Source organism: Pectinophora gossypiella, chromosome 13, assembly GCF_024362695.1.
Source record: "Pectinophora gossypiella chromosome 13, ilPecGoss1.1, whole genome shotgun sequence".
NCBI classification, from domain to species: Eukaryota; Metazoa; Arthropoda; class Insecta; order Lepidoptera; family Gelechiidae; genus Pectinophora; species Pectinophora gossypiella.
The window spans coordinates 10,149,573-10,166,461 of record NC_065416.1 but is presented as its reverse complement, the minus strand read 5'-3'; the positions used below and the strand labels follow the sequence as shown (position 1 = coordinate 10,166,461).

Genomic DNA, 16,889 nt, shown 5'->3' with positions numbered 1-16,889 from the left:
CACCCCAATAAGAATTACGTGTTGAGTATTTAAAATAGGAATAAGTGACGATACTCGAGATTTTTCTTGAACTGTAATGTACTAGTTATGTCTAAAATACATTCCACACAAAGATCTTATAAAATAAGTCTGCAATTTCATGGCACTGGCTCACTTTCTTCTGCGCGTGGTCTTCCTCGCAGTCGCAGGTTTCTTGAAGACTTCTTCATCTTTCTTCTGGAAGTCATCGTCGTCCGATTCATCGGAGTCATTAGCCGTTACTTTGTTGTACCTCGCCGTCTGTTTTCTGCTCGACTTGCGAACTGATTGCGGCGTATCCTCCACGTTCGGAGGTTCGTTCTGGGTAAAGACAAACAATAATATGATTTATATTATACAGCATTAGTAGGGACTAATAACGAACCTAATTGCATAAATAACGGTTCTTACATTTATGCTTAATTCAAATCTAATAAGATTTGATCATAATAATAAATAAAAAAAAAGAAAGGTAAGATGTATTTCTAACAAAAAAATTCTTGTTTCCGACTTAGCGCGAAATATATACATAACAGTACACGAAGTCTTGTAGCTTATTTAACCCAGGATTAGAATGACAGCAGGACAGAAATATAGTACATTGCCTAGTGCGAAAGACACATATTCTCTTGTCCGACTAAAAGTATACAGACTAGAACAATGGAAACGAGAGATATTTCACTGTAATCATGCTATGTTAAATTACCTCATCGGGACTAGAAGAGCGCCTCCTGTTCCGGCGCGCGGCGGGTTTGCGGCGCGGCGTGGCGCGCGCGGGCGGCTCGGCGCGGGCGGCGCGCCTGCCCTCGCCGTCCCTGCCCCCGCCGTCCCTGCCCCCGCCGTCCCTGCCCTCGCCGTCCCTGTCCTCGGCCTCCTCGTTGTCGCGGACGGCGAAGCACTCTTCTATCTTATCCCCTAATTCCGTTACCAAACTCTGTGCCAAAGATTTACATTGTGAGAAATTGTAAACTATATTATGTAAACAATTTTCAGATAGAGTAATTTAAAGAAATAATGTTACAAGACGAACCTTTATCTCGTTTTTGGCCATTTTCGAAGTGTTATTCATGAGCGTCGTGAAGGACTCCATTACGCCTGGACAGTGCAGCTTATCTTTGTAACAGTCTATGTTTTCTATGAGTTTCCTCAGCGATCGCTCGTTGTAGCTGAACAGGGAGAGGCAGAACGCGAGGTCGCGCCATTGCCTCTCTTCTGTAGACAACTTGAAGCGCTGGCAGAGTTTCTCGACTAGAGCTTCCATTTGGCGATCCTTTTGAATTAGGGACGTTATGTACCTGTACACAGTGTTAACATTAGTAAAGAAATACGAACAGTGGCGACTTGTGACAAGAAATTCTTGTAAGTACTAGGACTAATCGACGACAGGTACTTACTTCATAATAACTCTATATTGATCTTCGGGCACGTTAAGATCCGGATCGCTGAGTCGCGATATGATATCGGGCATCACATTGTACAAGTTGTTGCCTTTCTGCGAGAGTTGTTTGAAGAATACTTTGGTCATGGCGGCGATACGCGGGTCTTTATCGGCACAGCATAGAGCCATGTCAGCGATCTGCCCCTTCACGCGGACCATCTCGTGAAGCACGAGGAAGGATAGCATCTTCACAGCGCATTGACGGACTTCTAGCTCCTCGTCGCTCAAACTGGGGATGAAAATGTGTCACAGATGTGGTTATATATAAGAGTAGACTCTTCTTCTATCGTATGGGTTGTGAGGAGGAGTACCAACCTCATCAACCCTGGTGTCAGGGTTACTATTGAGCCGCTAAAGGCCACTGACATGGCTCATGTAACGACTACGTACTGTATATGTATGTATGTAGACTGATTTGTTTACAAAGTAATAATGTTATTTTGTCAAACATTCGTATTGATTTATTTAATGGAATCCGCACGGTACGGTCAATGCCCTAACATAAGTAACCACTTGCCTAAACGGTGCACTAATTAGTCTGTATATAAGCGTTTTATTGTATCTATTTCTAACTGAATTTGCGACAAATGCACAATGCGATAAGTATTCATACAGATTGATTACTGAAACCATTACAGTCAACACTGTATTAGTATTATGCCACTTCAATGGACTAGTCACCTAAAATAAATATACTGTCATTGGCCCCGATTCCTACAGACACCTCCTAATTTTACTTTTAATTTATACCTGTCTTTTCTTATCCGCCGAAAAGGAAAGGGACGGATGATTGACAGCTCTTAATTTTAGGAAGAATGAGTAAATGAATGAATAACCCGGGTGAATCAAAAAGGTATCTCGCTGGTATGCAAACTTAATTCTGTCGGGTTATTGGCCAATATAAAATTTTTAGACGGTTGTTTTAGATTTGTGCTTTTCGGCGGATAAGAAAATGACAGATATAACTTAAAATTAAATTAGATTGTATTTACAGGAATTAGCACCATTATAAAACTTACATATGATAAATATGATGCGTCCACGGTTGTGTAGTGTTCGGGAACCGCAACGTCAGATCAGCGAACGCAATGGTGAGATTCGTTCGTAGTGAGACATTCTTAGATCGCTTGAGAACGGTCACCATCAGCTGTAGGCCTTCTTCGCAGACCGTGCTAGATACCAACATGTATCTGGAACAAAACAATGTAACTTGTTATTTAGTAAATACACATTTTTTTGGTTCTTTTTTGACGCTGCTGTGAAATAGGGAGCGCAGTGGGCTCTCACCCGGTAATTCAGGTAAATATATTATAACAAGTAGAGACAGCAGATAGATGTGGTAGTGAAAAGTGCTGCATGTTGAGAACGTCACACGTTAGTTACAATTAATTATTTTACACAATAAAACGACAAATTCTTCTTTTTTGACGAGTTCAGTTCGCTTCATCGAGGCAACGTCCGATCCTAGAGCTGGCAGTTATTTTGCCCAAAGGTTCAGTTTGGCTGTGCAGAGGCAACGTGGCCAGTATTGCGGGGACTTTGCCTCTTGCGCCTGTTACAATTGTAGTTGAATAGATTGTATTTGTTTATCTATTTTTGATTTGTGTCTAATAAAACATTAATTACTTTTTGACATTCGGTTCATTTTGGCAGAATTCGTTTTGAATCTGAATACGCCCACGATGTCGCGGTCGCACACATGGCACGGTGCAAGTAGGAGACGAGTGTATAGTGACCTGGTGTAGGTGAGCGCGACGGCCGCTTGCAGCTGCGGCGTGCACCTGGCGGGGTTGGTGAGCAGGCAGCGCAGCAGCGGCACGTACCGCGCCAGCGCGGCGCCCGCGCCCACGATGTCGCGGTCGCACACCGTGCGCACGTATTCCGCGTCCGCGTCGTCCGCCACCGCGCCCTCCAAGCCCGCCTCGTCTTCCGTCATCGTCGTGTTCACCTGTAGCGTATTATATATCATTTCAAAAATATCCAACATATTTTTTTTCCAATGCATCGAAAATGCTGATTATTTGGGCGCCTTCTTCTTCCGTTTCCAACGTTATAGACACTTACAGAAGGCCCCTTGTTGGAGGTGACGCTGGCGGAGCGCTGTCCGCGCGAGGAGGCGCTGGCGTTGCTGACGTTCATGAGCGTCTGCCGCCGCAAGTCGTCCACGCGGCCCTTGCGCGCCGGCGTCGCGAACAAGCCCGCCTTCTTCTTGCGCTTCTCTTCCGCTTTACGTTCTTCACGGACCTAGGTCATATAAATATCCCGTAAATGTTATTCAAATTTAAGCTAGAGATGAAACAAAGTTAGCTTAAGCTTTTTTTTAAATACATATGATGTTACTATAGAAATATTAACATAGCATAATAAAAATAAAAAAACAGGAAATAACCAAAATATGTATTTTACTAACCTGATTCCGCCTTCTAAGTTCGCTGTAAACGCTTATATCCAAGTAGATCAGCTGTTGCAAGGCGATGTGTCCGAGAGCGAACACGAACCGCAGGAGCAACTCTGTCGGTAAACTCACTTCCTCCTCATTCTCACTATCTTTGACCATCGCATCTTCAATTTGTTTATACATATCCGCTAGTAACTTCTGGCAAAGCACTTCAGGCGTGTCACAGACTGCGTAGATCAGGTCTATAGAATTAGCAGCAAATGACGTGAACTTGTTAAGTTTTGAGTATGCCTCTATTAAGCTATCGTATAAGGTAACGAATATGGGGTGATCGGCGGGGTATCGTTGGTTCTTCTCAGCCAAAGAGAGCAGTAGTTGCGCGCTGAGGTTCCTCGAGTGGTAATCGCCGGTGAGGCCGTGCGTCTGCACGAGCTCAAGGTTGGCCTGCGCGACGGACGGCTTGGCGCGCGCGATCATCACCAGCACGGCGAGAGCGGCGTAGCTATCTGTGTCTGTAGTGCCGTCGATTTTCTTTAGGAACATCTCCCAGAACACCTGGAATGTAAGTATGTCTTAGAGGAAAAATGTGGCAGAATAAATAAAACCAATTTAGTAGATTCATGGCAGAAGTTGTGCCCTAAGTTTTATTTAATAACAGGGCTGTGAGCGAGTGGTTGATGTGTATTATCTAGTGGAGTGGGCTTTACAGGTTTTAAGTCTTACACGACTTTTTATTAGTCTTAGCCGGGTTCGAATCCCGGTTGGGACATATCACAAAAATCACATTGTGTGCCTTAGTTTGGTTAGGATATTGCCGGCTGATACCTGATTGTCCGAAAGTAAGACGGTCCGTGCCTCGGAAGGCACGTTACGCCGTTGGTCCCGATAGAAGACAGTCTTAAATTCGTTATATATTAAAAAAAAAAATGAAATCTCGTATAATATGACCATACCTGTATGATGGCAGGCGTGATGTCCCCCCTGTCGACCCACTTCTTGACGAGCACCTGCAGCGCCAGCGCGCTGCCGCGGTCCACGTGCGCCGTGAGCCGCACCAGGTTGCTGGCGATGGAGAACGCACGAGCGCGCTCTGCTTTGTTGTCGCACTCCAGGTACATCTCGCGATACGCGCGCTCTACTGCTTCGCGTTTGTCCTAAATACAGACTCGGTTATTTATCATCGACGTTTTCAGTGAAATATTGAGCTGTTTTGTAACGTCAAAATTGTTCAAAATCTTGTTCATGACCAAGAGACATATTTTTAAATACATAGAGATAGCTTGGTATAGACGCTTTTGACAGAGTGGAGGCAGATTGCTCAGAGAGAAAGGGATGGAAAAACAGAAAGTATCTGGTTGAATGATTTTATGATTTAAAGTGTTCATAAAGTAACACCACAACAAACTAAATACTTACTTGATCGGGCGACCACACGAGTAGCAGCATGTTAGCGACGCCCGTCTTAGCAGAGTCTATGTTGAAGTGATGCGCGGTTGTAAAGAAGTCTATCGCCTCGCTGACGTCCCCAGCTTGCTTGGACATCAGCAAGGAGTTTATCAACGGCACGGCTTCTGAAATCATGCGGCAGAAGTGCACGGACTCTTGAAGGAAAACCACGATGTTTTCCTTCTCTTCAACGCGTTTGTAAAGCGCTAGTTCGTTCTCGCATTGTTGTGTCAGCGATACAGACTGCCGCCTATCCGGCACGATAAACACGTTACGCAGCAGCGCTACGAAGTATTCCACCTGAAACATTTATTTATACCAAGTAGTGAAAAAAGCAATTCATTTAAAGTCGGGTTTAAAATGAAAATGTTTATTTTTGTTTACAAATACCTGTTCACTTTTCTCCATGTCACATCTCAATAGTTTCGCATCAGGATACTGCCTTTCCGCGTGCTTAACAATTAAATATGCTTTATAGTAGTTCTTCTCTCTCAAATGTTTACGAATAGAGTCGTATATGTTGTCTATCGAAGCCTGCGAAAGTTCCGGCTCATCTTGAGTCAGTATATCCATCTTTTCCTTTATCATTTGGATGACGTCCGATTCGATCTTGTCCCATTTCTTGGCGAGCTCAGGGTCCGGGCCTGGATTCAGTTTCTTTTGTAGATCATCGAGAATCTTTTGCTCAGTTTCTAGTTGTTCCTCGAGGATATCTAACTTCAGTTGAGCGGAAAATGGATTGCATTCCAGGAATATCTGGAACGAGGTAGATAGCAGAAGTACACAAAAATTAAACCAGATTATTTTAAGAAAACGCAAAACATTCGTGACTGTAAAATGTAGCTATATTACAATAGAAAACAGACCTCAATCCATGTGTGGTGGTGCTTAGAGTTCAAACTATCAGTTAACGCGAGCAAAACCGTAGTCGTTCCTTTCACAAACATGAGAAAGCTCGACAAACTCAGACCTCCTTACCTTTTCGGAAAACAAGTAGGCTTCTCTAGCGAGGTTAAATATTTGGGATTGACCTTCGATCAAAGGCTTACATGGTCACAACACATAGGTAGTATCACAAGAAAAGCCAAATCTGCAATAGGCACCTGCAGGCGCCTAGCTGGTTCAAGATGGGGCCTTAAACCTAAGGCCATGCTTTGGCTCTACACTGCTGTGGTGAGGCCTATGCTCGCGTACGGCTGTGCAGCATGGTTCAAAAAGGCATCTATTGGAACCTACATTTCGGACCTAGCCAGCGTCCAAAGAATGGCTTGTATGATAATAACGGGAGCTATGTCGTCCACACCAACCTTAGCAATGGAGGCGGCACTAAACCTGCCTCCACTCCATCTCTACATAATCGGGGAAGCTAGAATAGCTATGCTCCGAGCTAAGGAAAGGGGTAAGACGACATGGGGATCAACTGTCATGAGAAAGCTCAAAGAGGACCTTATGACTGACCCGGTCATGGCGATGCACTCAGACGTCATGGTCGGGACTCATAACTTTGTGAGGTACTTCAAGGTGGTAATACCAGAGAGAGAGGAGTGGTCTGGAACTGTACCCTCGCCCTTTCCCTGTGCTGATCGGGTGTGGTTTACCGACGGCTCTAAGCGAGACGGGCTTTCAGGGGCGGGTGTATACGGAGGGTGCCCCAAGCGAAGGAGGGTGACCAGCATGGGGGCGCACGCCACAGTTTTTCAGGCCGAGATGTATGCCATCATTGATTGTGTGCACCAAAATTTGGGGAACACAAACAGTAACATTCTCATACTGTCGGACAGCCAGGCTGCCCTTAAGGCGGTGGCGGCGTCTGAAGTAGACTCATTACTCACTCTAGAGTGTATTGATAGTCTGAATAAGTTGGGGGCCTCAAACTCGGTAACACTAGGCTGGGTCCCAGGGCACTCTAACATTAAGGGCAATGAAATTGCTGACGAACTCGCAAGAGAGGGATCGGGCACAAGTTTAACCGGACCCGAACCCTTCTGCGGGATCTTGAAAAGCACCTCTAGATATCATCTGGGGGTGCGACTAGGAAATGAATCCAAGAAATTTTGGTACAACTCAGTTGGCCTAAAACATTCAAAGCAGCTGATTAGACCTTTTTCTAAGAAATTATCATCAAAAATCCTTACTCTGACTAGGGGGCAGGTTAGGTTGTTGATACGGGCCCTCACGGGGCATTGTAGACTCAATAAGCACCTACACAGAATGGAGCTGACCGAGTCTCCTCTATGCAGATTCTGCTTAGGGGAAGATGAGACGCCACTACATCTGCTATGCAGCTGTGAGGCTCTCATACATAGTAGGAGCCGTACACTTGGGGGCCACATAATGGACCCCCAGGAAGTCATGGAGCTTTCTCCCAAAAAGACGTTGGATCTATTCGAACGGATCGGTCTAGAGGAGGATATTTAAATGTAGGGATTTAGGGTCACAATAGATCTGTCAAGGTCGCAGTGACCCCGCGGGCTGCATTCGGTCCGGCCCTCACAACTTTCAAATAATAATAATATATGTGTAAAATAAATCATTCGATTTCAGTAGAGTAGGTGCACTCGAAAAGAAACATATTCGTTTAATTTAGAATAAGTCCTGTAGGTCCTGAGTGCATTTATAAGACATCTCGCAAGCATCTCGCAAGTATCCAACTTGTATGACGCAGCATGAGATACCTAGTTAGCTAGTTAAGAGTAACGCGGTTAGGAATGCAAGCCATAAGGTAGTATACCTTGAGCAGCTGTATGGCGGCCTTCCTGACGAGTGCGGCCTTGTCCTGCAGGCGTCGCAGCGCGCGCTGCAGCACGCTGCGCTGTCGGGCCAGCGGCACGCAGTTGTCGCGCTGCAGCCGGCACCAAAACTGCAGCACCTGCAACAACCAACAATAAACATATGTTCCGTTACTGGGCACATCCCCCCTCAACCAACAAGAACTTCTCTCCTATATGCTAATATAGACAAGTCATGTCTGTGTGGGCGTAACATATGCACGTAGCGCAGAGATCGACCGGCTATTTTGTGTGTGTGTGTGTGTGAGTTTGTGGGCGTGTGTGTGCGTACCTTATGCCGCACGTAGGCGGAGAGATCATGCAGATGTTTGTACAAGTCGTCGAGGAAGTCGTCTCTCTGGGCGCGCTGCTCGTCCGTTAGTTCTTCGCCACGCAGCTCCACGCTCAGCACCTCGCACATCATGCCCAGCACGCTTATACGGAGCGTGTAAGACTGCAATGCATTATTTATATTACAAATATTGACTGTCTCTTAAGATGGTTAGAGTCTAGGATACTAAAGTAATTTCGGCATTGACTAGGTAAGTGCAGCATAGTATTAGGCGATATTGTGGTCAAAGTCAAAATATGGAATTTTTCATTAGTTATGAACTAAGTGTGACTTTTTTCTCAGCCTAAAGCCAACGAGGATTTAATGCGTATATGTAAAGAATACTATTTAAGTTCGAAAACGTAGATTCCGAAATACCTCATCACTCTCCAAGTAGGACTGGAGTGAGGCAATAGCGCCAGTCATCTCCTTGGGCAGTTCTTTGGTGAGCTCGAGCAGGAAGGCGCCGCAGTTGCGCGCCGCGCCCTGCTCTGTGCCACCGCCGCCGCCACCCGCCTCCTCGTCCGTCGTCGCTAGCGCCTCCGCTATTTCTCGGGCCTGGAGGTTGTTGAATATTATTTATAAATATCCATAAGATATTACAACTTGTGTTGCCACTTCTTGTGCTGGTTCAGTAGTGCACGTTTTCAGCGGTCTACCGCGGAAATAACAATACACAACACCACACTGTGTTCATTCCCTATAAATGAGTTTTATTAATTTGTCATTTGTGAAAGATTACCATTTGTGGTCCAAATGTTCCAAGGCCAAAATCTTTGGTCAGCTGCACTACTCCTGCACAGATGTGCGACACAGCATGCTCAACTATTTGAAGGACCTGAAAAATATTTTATCATGTATTTATTCAGATATTTGATTAAATATGATTTATTTTTAGAATAACATCAATGATACTGTGTTAAAGAAGAGAGCTTGTTTGTTATGGAAACTTTTGAGGTAATGTGTATGATAAACCAATAATAAGAAGTATGTAAGTATACCTTACCTGTACAAGTTTTATAAGACAAGAGGTTCCATGATTGTACTTTTTAATGAGAATACCAAGCACTTGAAACACTGTTTCTCTGACTGCCTTGTTTTTAATAATTTGCTCCTCCAGTGCTTTGTAACATGGCTCTGCTACCATTCTGAAAGTTTGGTTTTAGATAAATATTGATCCTGAGTCTGAGGTGAGAGGAGAATAATTTAAGTTTAATAAAGTTACAGCTGGGGTGACAATTAATGCATTTAGTACTGTAAATAACAAATTGTTTCAAAGAATTTAAAATATGCCTTTTTATATGTTTAACAAGTGAATTGTAGGTATCTAAAGTCTTACGAAACAAAGTTATCCTCAGCTAATGGTGGGTCCCACAGCCTGGACAGATTCTGTTGCAGCAGCAGATACAGAGTGACCAGGGCTGCTTGCTTGTCAGCCTCCGTCCAGCCACAAAACTCCTCATCATCTGTCACCTTCTTGCCTTTTTTGCCCAACGTCAGTTTTGTAGAGTTCTATAATAAAGTTGACAAGTTATTTTACAAATATTAATTTTAAAAAACATTAAATATTGAGCTCCTGAAAAATAACAGTAAAGTAGTCACACAAAGATGTTAAAAAATATTTTATAGATGTTTATATAAGTATATGATCAGTCATAAGTCAATGATCTACTAGAACTTGCCAAGGAATTAAATTGTCAAATATTTATTTAGAGATAATACTCACATCAGCAGCTAACTTAGTGTCCTTAACTTTCATAATCTGGGTAAACAGGTACATTGTCATTTTCACAATGTTCAAGATTTTCTTTCTCACATCTTCGTCAATTTCTTTATCTTGGAATACCACTTCTAGATGGTTGCAGAGGGCCTTCACAGCTCGCACTATATGGTCGAAACCTAAAATATTATAGCAAGAACACTAAAAAACTTATCTTGTAAGTGAAGATAACTATAGTTGTATCTTAATTTCCTTACCTCTGTTTATGACATTCCATTCTAATTTGTTTCCATGAACTATTATGGAAAAATAAGTGTCAAAATGCTCGAGAATATATTCCACACCGTCAGAATTATAGGCACGCGCGGCGTCTGAAATATAAACAACATTAGAAATGTTGAAGTGGTTAATACTTAGCTTTCGTTTACACGATACATAAATAGCCATTCAAAACTCACCTTGCAATTGAGATAACAAGACTCTTGGCTGCACCACATCCTCAACATGGTACTGTCCGGCGTGAGACTCCAATAACTCATCCTTTTGCAAAGGAATTGCAAACTCGAAATGGCTCATTGTTAATACAAGTTTTAAGTGTTTTATATGTACACAAATAATGTTACTTCACGTCAATAACTTAATTATTTCTGAATAAAATTACAAATACCAATTTTTAGACACATTTCAAACCTATTTTCAAAATAATCACAATCTTCACAAACGGAGCGAAATACGTTTATTTTGATTTTTGAAAGTTTTCGTTCTGAAATAAAATCAATTATCGTTTCAGAATTTGACGTTTTTGAATTGAAAATAATTAGTAAATTTATTTACTAAATCAATTTATATAGGCAAACATTTGTAAAAATTGCAACTGAAGATTTTACTAAAATAAATAAAAATATTAATTATTATTAATATTTATAAAATTTCACTAGTGAATGGCTTCTGAACGAAATTCATAAAAAAAACCCACTAGAGTTGCCCATTTATAATATTATTAGCGGTAGTTACCGGTTTTCCAATTATTTTATTTTTGAAACTACGTATGAAAGGAAATGGACAAAAATATTTCTTCGTGTTTGTGGAGTAGGTACTAAAAATGTAAGACAAGAATAAAGTGAATGTTATACATAGAGATGTTATAGATTTTTACTATAATTTTAAAATTTGTGAATAAAATTTTTTCATTAATCTATTTTTGTTTAGTGGCAATATTTTTGACACGTTGGATACATGTCATTTGACGTTTCGTCTTTTTTCGCCAACACAGCGCGAGTTTGTGGGTTCTTCTTATTTTCTGTGCATATTTGTGTACGTCTGTCGTGATAAGTTCTGCTGTTTAAGTTAATCTATTTATTTTAAACAAAATGTCTTCAAAAACGAACAAAGCTTTCACTAAGGAAGAAGAATTGCTGCTGCAGGATTTCAGCCGAAATGTCTCCACTAAATCCTCTGCACTTTTCTATGGAAATGCATTTATTGTATCTGCTATTCCCATATGTGAGTATTTAATAGCTATAGTTCTATTCTGCGATTTATTTTCATATGTTTAAATTACAATTTTCATACAGAAAATTTGATTTCTGATGAGTGAAAGTTGTCTAACCTATTTCCCTAGCAATTCATAGTTTCTTACATTTCTTGACAATTTCACGTTTTAAATACTTTCCCTACACTTATTTTCCTTTATTTATTTAATTCCTTATAAAATGTAATCGTTTCTGCCCTATAATACATTATAACTACATTCCAACTGGTATCTGATTCCAGGGTTGTTCTGGAGGGTGCACGCGCTGGAAGTGAGCGCGTCGCTGGCTTGGTTTGCGTTGGTGACGGCGGCGAGCACTTGGCTGTTGGCCCTGGCGTACAGAAACACCAAGTTTCAACTGAAGCACCGCGTAGCTGTGAGGCGGGAGGACGCCGTCGCCCGTGAGATGACCAGGAAACTTGCCGACGACAAGAAGATGAGCAGGAAGGAGAAGGATGAGAGGTCAGCTTGATGCTATACTAATGTTTAGGCGTAGATAGAAACATATGTTGCTTATTGGAAAAGTGAAAGAATTCTCTGCTTCTGTAATGACATTAATTGTTAAACAGATTTACTAATTGTTGTTAAGTTTCTACCTAATGTTTGAATTTGGTTGATTTGAAATCCTATGAATTACAACAACTTTTTAATGTGTCTTTTTGAGTGAATGTCAACTTGTAAATCTTGTAGTTAAAGATACTTCAAAAATTCTACTTGAACATCTAGCAGTGAATTAATCTTTGATTTGTTTAATACTGAAACGTTTTACAGTCAAGGTACTTAATGATGTTTGGAAAAAATTACTCTTTTTTGTCTTCTCTCATTTCAAACATTTCTGCAATAGATACATATAATTTCTATAATATAGTACATAAGATCACAACTATTTCCTGTAGGGGTAGGCAGAGACCAGGGAATTCCATTTACTTCGGTCCTGAGACCACTTTCGGTACCTTCACTTACATACATAAATAACCTATACACATCCCACTGCTGGTCACAGGCCTCCCCTCAATGAACCAGAGGAATATGGACCAATCTTTAAAATTAACAAATATTTTATTTCCCAGGATCCTGTGGAAGAAGAATGAAGTTGCCGACTATGAAGCCACCACCTTCTCCATCTTCTACAACAATGCGCTATTCCTCACCATCGTCATCCTCAGCAGCTTTTACCTGCTGCGCTCCTTCACACCGACTGTGTATCCTTTTATAATAACTTAGAAAATGATTGGTGATGTACCAATAATCTTGGTGAGGAGTATCCAATTGGTCAGCAAGTGGTTACCTCCTGTAGGATGGCCACTATTGGATGTAACATCTGACATACATTCATATTTTATTTAGGGCTAGTAGAATTTATTATCAGTTCATCTTATAAACAGAACTTATTTACCTCATGGGAGACTATATAAAAAAATATATTGTACCATGTAATTTCCATTTAAGTTTAATAGAAATTAATTATAGAAAAACTCATTTGCTTACTTTTTCCTTAAAACTATAAAACAAATATTTGGTTACTATTTTAGGAAATAGTAACCAAATGAAATAGTAGCCCCAGTTTAGGAACTGGGGCTAGAAGATATATAAAAAAAAATAACTAGAATAACAAAGTAAACTTTTTATATGTCTTGGTATATTGTCATATGTTAATTTCTTGGTGTGTTGGTGCATTATGATGTATCATTATAAATAAGCAGAAACCAAGTACACATAAAAATATATATCATAGCAATATTATACTGGGCATTTTTTGACAAGTCAGCGATTGTTTTTGTTGGTGTGTCACATACATGTTTTTCCTGAATGCTTCATCACAGTAACTACATCGTCTCGCTGACGGCTGCCTCCGGTCTGCTGGCGCTGCTGTCCACTGGCACCAAGTGAACATCTCCAAGTGACTGTTGTGTGTGTGTGATGCAAATGTGGACATTTTTCCATCGCTCATTCAAGTTCTATGGGAAAATGCGCCAACTCTACTACGTGTCTATTTAAATACCCATAATTAAGCTGAATGTTGATATAGTATACAATTTAATAAAAAATAAGTTTTTTAAAAACAGTCTTTAGTCTTTATTTACAATTTCTAAATAAAAGTAGACTTACAATTTAGATGGTTCTTACACCTAAAGTAATACTAACAGCTGTTCGAATTCTTCAGGGTGGGTTCAATACAATGTAAAATCACAAACAGCCTCATTATCTAACCTATCTCTAATCGGTCTAGAATTTTATTTACATCTTATCCATATTGTTGCTTCCGTACTGCTGCAGTATTAAGTAAGTTTTGGTCGAAAGCAAGATATTACTCGGTCAATACGCGGTAGTGATGTACGAATCTACTTTTTAGCTATTAATTTTACATGACTAGAAAGTAGACGATTATTAGTTTGAGTAACGCGTTTCCTTGTTTCGTTTTCCTAAAATACTGAACACGGCAGCGACGAGTAGCTTCGTGGTGGAGGCGGCCCGTGTCAGGCGTGCACCGCGCGCGGCGGCGGGACTCCAGTCGCGGGTTCACTTCCCGAGTCTTCTAACGGATGTTTGCTTTCGATATTTTCACAATCAAATAAATTTTACCATCAGTCATTTGGATGGTTTCATCGATTTCGGTCGTCTGGTATATGCGCGAGTTACGTCACAATAGCGTTCGCTCGGTCTGGCGTGGGTCTGTGTAAAGTTCGCGAGTCAGTAGGCGCACTGTCAAATCGCGGTGTTCGGTGTGGAACGCTGGTTTGGCAGGCTCAGTACATCATGCCGACGTGCAGCGGCTCCGGCCGCTGGAAGTACACGTTGGGGTTGCTGCTGAAGGTGGGCTCCACCGCCGCGTACACCGCGCCCTCCTCGCCGCGGACCAGCGCGCCTGTACCACACACCAACATCAGCATCGCATCGACCTCACTACAATTACATTAGCATGCAATATTGCATCAAGTGACTTGTTTAAGAAAGATGTGATATGTATAGATATCTATGAAGAATGTTAATGAGTGAATATTGTATTATGTACATACCGGCGGTGCACGGTGACGGCTACCTACCTGGCGGCATCAGATAGTGGTAGGGGGGGTAGTTGTAGTGGTAGTGCATGAGGGGGTGCAGGGGGTAGTGCGGCGGGGGGCAGAGGGGGCGTGCGTGCGGGGGCGGGAACTGCGCGCCAAACGGATCTGCAACACAACCGGCGGTCAAACGTGTGCGTGGAAGCGCTAGTCCTCACTAGTAGCGCACTTTAGATACTTAACTAACCGGCTGGCTGAGACGGCGGCTCCTTGCGGTCGAGCGCGGGCGGCGCGGGCCCGGGCGCCGCCGCCGACACCATGCCGTACTTGACCGGCTTGAAGTGGAAGAAGGAGGGTGAGTAGCCGGATCCGCCCGCGCCCAGCGAGCTGAGGCCCTCATCGCGGTCCGCGTCCCAGCGGCCTTCGCGGCCCAGCGCCGCCAGCCGCCGGCCTTTGGGCGCGAACATGAGCGCGAACACCACAGCGCACGTGGCCAGCAGCCCCGCCGCCACGCACGCATCGCGGTGCCGCTCGGGCGCGCCCAGCGCCGCCGCCACCCAGCACACCCACACGGCCGCCGCCGCGCCGCCCGCTCCCGCGATGTGCGTCGCCTCGCGGTAGTTGTCGCGGATGCCGCGCGAGCGCAGCGCCACGCCGCACACCACCGCGATCAGGAACGCCGCGTAGCACAGCGACAGCAGCAGCTCCGATAGGCCAGACTCGCAGCGAGCGCCCGCTACGCGCGGCGGCGACCCGCCCAACCATTGCGCGCCTATCGCCACTTGGATCATAACCGCGAAGAAGAGGAGCAGGCCCTGGTACGCCGCCGGCAAGTACACCCCACCGTTCAAACTGAGCAAAAAGACGCACTTCACGAGGAGCGAGGCGAACACTACGACATACGAGACGCCGGTTCCGAAACGTACGGCACCACACGTGAAGACGGTCGGCGTCGCCGCGTACAGGGCGGCGGTTGCCGCGCACGAGAACAGCCCGAACAGCAGCGTCTGTCCGAGTAGCAGGTGCCGTTGACTCGGGGACTTCTTGCTCGCGCCCCACACCACGAAAGCCTCGAAGCCGCTGAGCGTGACCATGCTGACGCAGGCGAGTGCGAGCACCGGCACGGCCCACGTCTCGGAGCGCAGCGCGCCGGCGGGGGGAGGGGGCGGCACCGCCGGCAGCGTCGTGTTGGCGGGCGGCGGGGGCGGCGGCGCCCGCGGCCGCGGCGGCGCGGGCGGTGGCGGCGCGGGCGAGCTGCGCTCCGGCACCACGAAGTACTCGGTGCTCATCTCGAGGCGGTGCGCCTCGGTGCGCGCGGGGCGGCGCGGCGGCGCCTCCGTCTCGGGCTGCGCGTCCTCCTCGGCGGTCTGGTCGTCGTACTGCTCGTAGGTGTCGTCGTAGTCGGCGTCGGCCAGGTGGATGGCGGCGGGGCCGGGCGCGCTGCGGGGGCCGTAGGCGGCGGGCACGCGCGGCGCCAGGCGGTCGCCGAAGCGCGCGGCGGCGGCGGCGGCGGCGGCGGCCAGGCCGGCCAGCGCCAGCCAGGCCAGCGGCGGGCGCGCCGCCATGGGGCGCGGGGGGGCGCCGCTCAGCGCCGCGGGCCGGGAGCGCCGAACATCACCCGCTCGTTGGTATCTCTGGAACGACAAACGTGCGCGTCAGTCATGCCCGCGATGTCCGCTCGAGTCGCGACGTCTCGACTCGCCGATAACCAAACAAAGAATCTTCCAGTCAAACCGGTTCGACGGTGTCTTGCACCTCTTAGGGACCCTAACATTGCCGATTTGGTATTCTTTGTTGTTTTATTCCAGGTCACGAACTATGGAATGAAAGCCTCGTCCTGCGCTGGGAACGTAGCGCAGCATAACTTAGTTTTGTTACGTCGCTTTGTTCCTTTGCATCCTTATGCATGAATATGACATGTCTATTCACATGTAAACGTTTCCTGTGTCGGGATTATGAAGTCATTAATGCAGCGTCAGATGTGAGATTATACGACTTACTTACTTTAAAAATGCATGTTCGATACATCGCTGCTGTTATAAGCTAAAATGACTATATTCTTTCGAAAGTGGAATCTATTTGCGAAACCGCATCGGGGCTGTGTTAACGAGTGCACAACATTACAAGTAGCCGGTGAACGCACGTAATAGATGGTATTTTATTCAACGCTACGTGTGGCGTGGTGTCCGACACTGACAGCTATGCATTTATAGAAACAATTTAGAGGGACCCGTTCT

The 16,889-nt window shown here is 44.7% G+C and overlaps 3 protein-coding genes across 3 annotated transcripts; 1 reads left to right on the top strand and 2 right to left on the bottom strand.

Moving 5' to 3' along the window:
- Positions 1-58: 58 nt before the first annotated feature.
- Positions 59-10,850, bottom strand: LOC126371856 (condensin complex subunit 1). The gene is made up of 20 exons (XM_050017243.1): positions 10,578-10,850; positions 10,377-10,490; positions 10,126-10,298; positions 9,739-9,911; positions 9,406-9,547; positions 9,142-9,237; positions 8,778-8,957; positions 8,361-8,522; positions 8,032-8,169; positions 5,691-6,056; positions 5,271-5,600; positions 4,808-5,008; positions 3,867-4,409; positions 3,521-3,700; positions 3,193-3,404; positions 2,476-2,646; positions 1,413-1,685; positions 1,049-1,313; positions 725-952; positions 59-339 (listed from the first exon to the last, which is right to left on the bottom strand). Exons 1-20 carry the CDS (start codon positions 10,693-10,695, stop codon positions 151-153), a joined length of 4,254 nt encoding a protein of 1,417 aa, XP_049873200.1. The 5' UTR covers positions 10,696-10,850; the 3' UTR covers positions 59-150.
- A 512-nt stretch (positions 10,851-11,362) lies between these two features.
- LOC126371884 (translocon-associated protein subunit gamma) lies at positions 11,363-13,715 on the top strand. Its single transcript, XM_050017288.1, has 4 exons — positions 11,363-11,622; positions 11,893-12,112; positions 12,721-12,852; positions 13,474-13,715. Exons 1-4 carry the CDS (start codon positions 11,490-11,492, stop codon positions 13,538-13,540), a joined length of 552 nt encoding a protein of 183 aa, XP_049873245.1. The 5' UTR covers positions 11,363-11,489; the 3' UTR covers positions 13,541-13,715.
- On the bottom strand, positions 13,703-16,178 carry LOC126372011 (metabotropic glutamate receptor; the record flags this gene model as incomplete). Its single annotated transcript, XM_050017510.1, has 3 exons — positions 13,703-14,516; positions 14,695-14,820; positions 14,900-16,178. Coding segments are annotated over 3 exons (1,524 nt in total), but the record flags the coding sequence as incomplete, so codon positions are not given.
- Between the last annotated feature and the right edge of the window lie 711 nt (positions 16,179-16,889).

Coding starts and splice junctions, on each gene's coding strand:
- LOC126371856 (XM_050017243.1), bottom strand. CDS start 10,695: ATGAGCCATTTCGAGTTTGCAATTCCTTTGCAAAAGGATGAGTTATTG. Junction 9,548..9,738: donor GCTGAGGATAACTTTGTTTC/GTAAGACTTTAG, acceptor CCAAACTTTCAG/AATGGTAGCAGAGCCATGTT. Junction 953..1,048: donor TGGCCAAAAACGAGATAAAG/GTTCGTCTTGTA, acceptor TCTTTGGCACAG/AGTTTGGTAACGGAATTAGG.
- LOC126371884 (XM_050017288.1), top strand. CDS start 11,490: ATGTCTTCAAAAACGAACAAAGCTTTCACTAAGGAAGAAGAATTGCTG. Junction 12,113..12,720: donor AGGAAGGAGAAGGATGAGAG/GTCAGCTTGATG, acceptor TTTATTTCCCAG/GATCCTGTGGAAGAAGAATG. Junction 12,853..13,473: donor CGCTCCTTCACACCGACTGT/GTATCCTTTTAT, acceptor GCTTCATCACAG/TAACTACATCGTCTCGCTGA.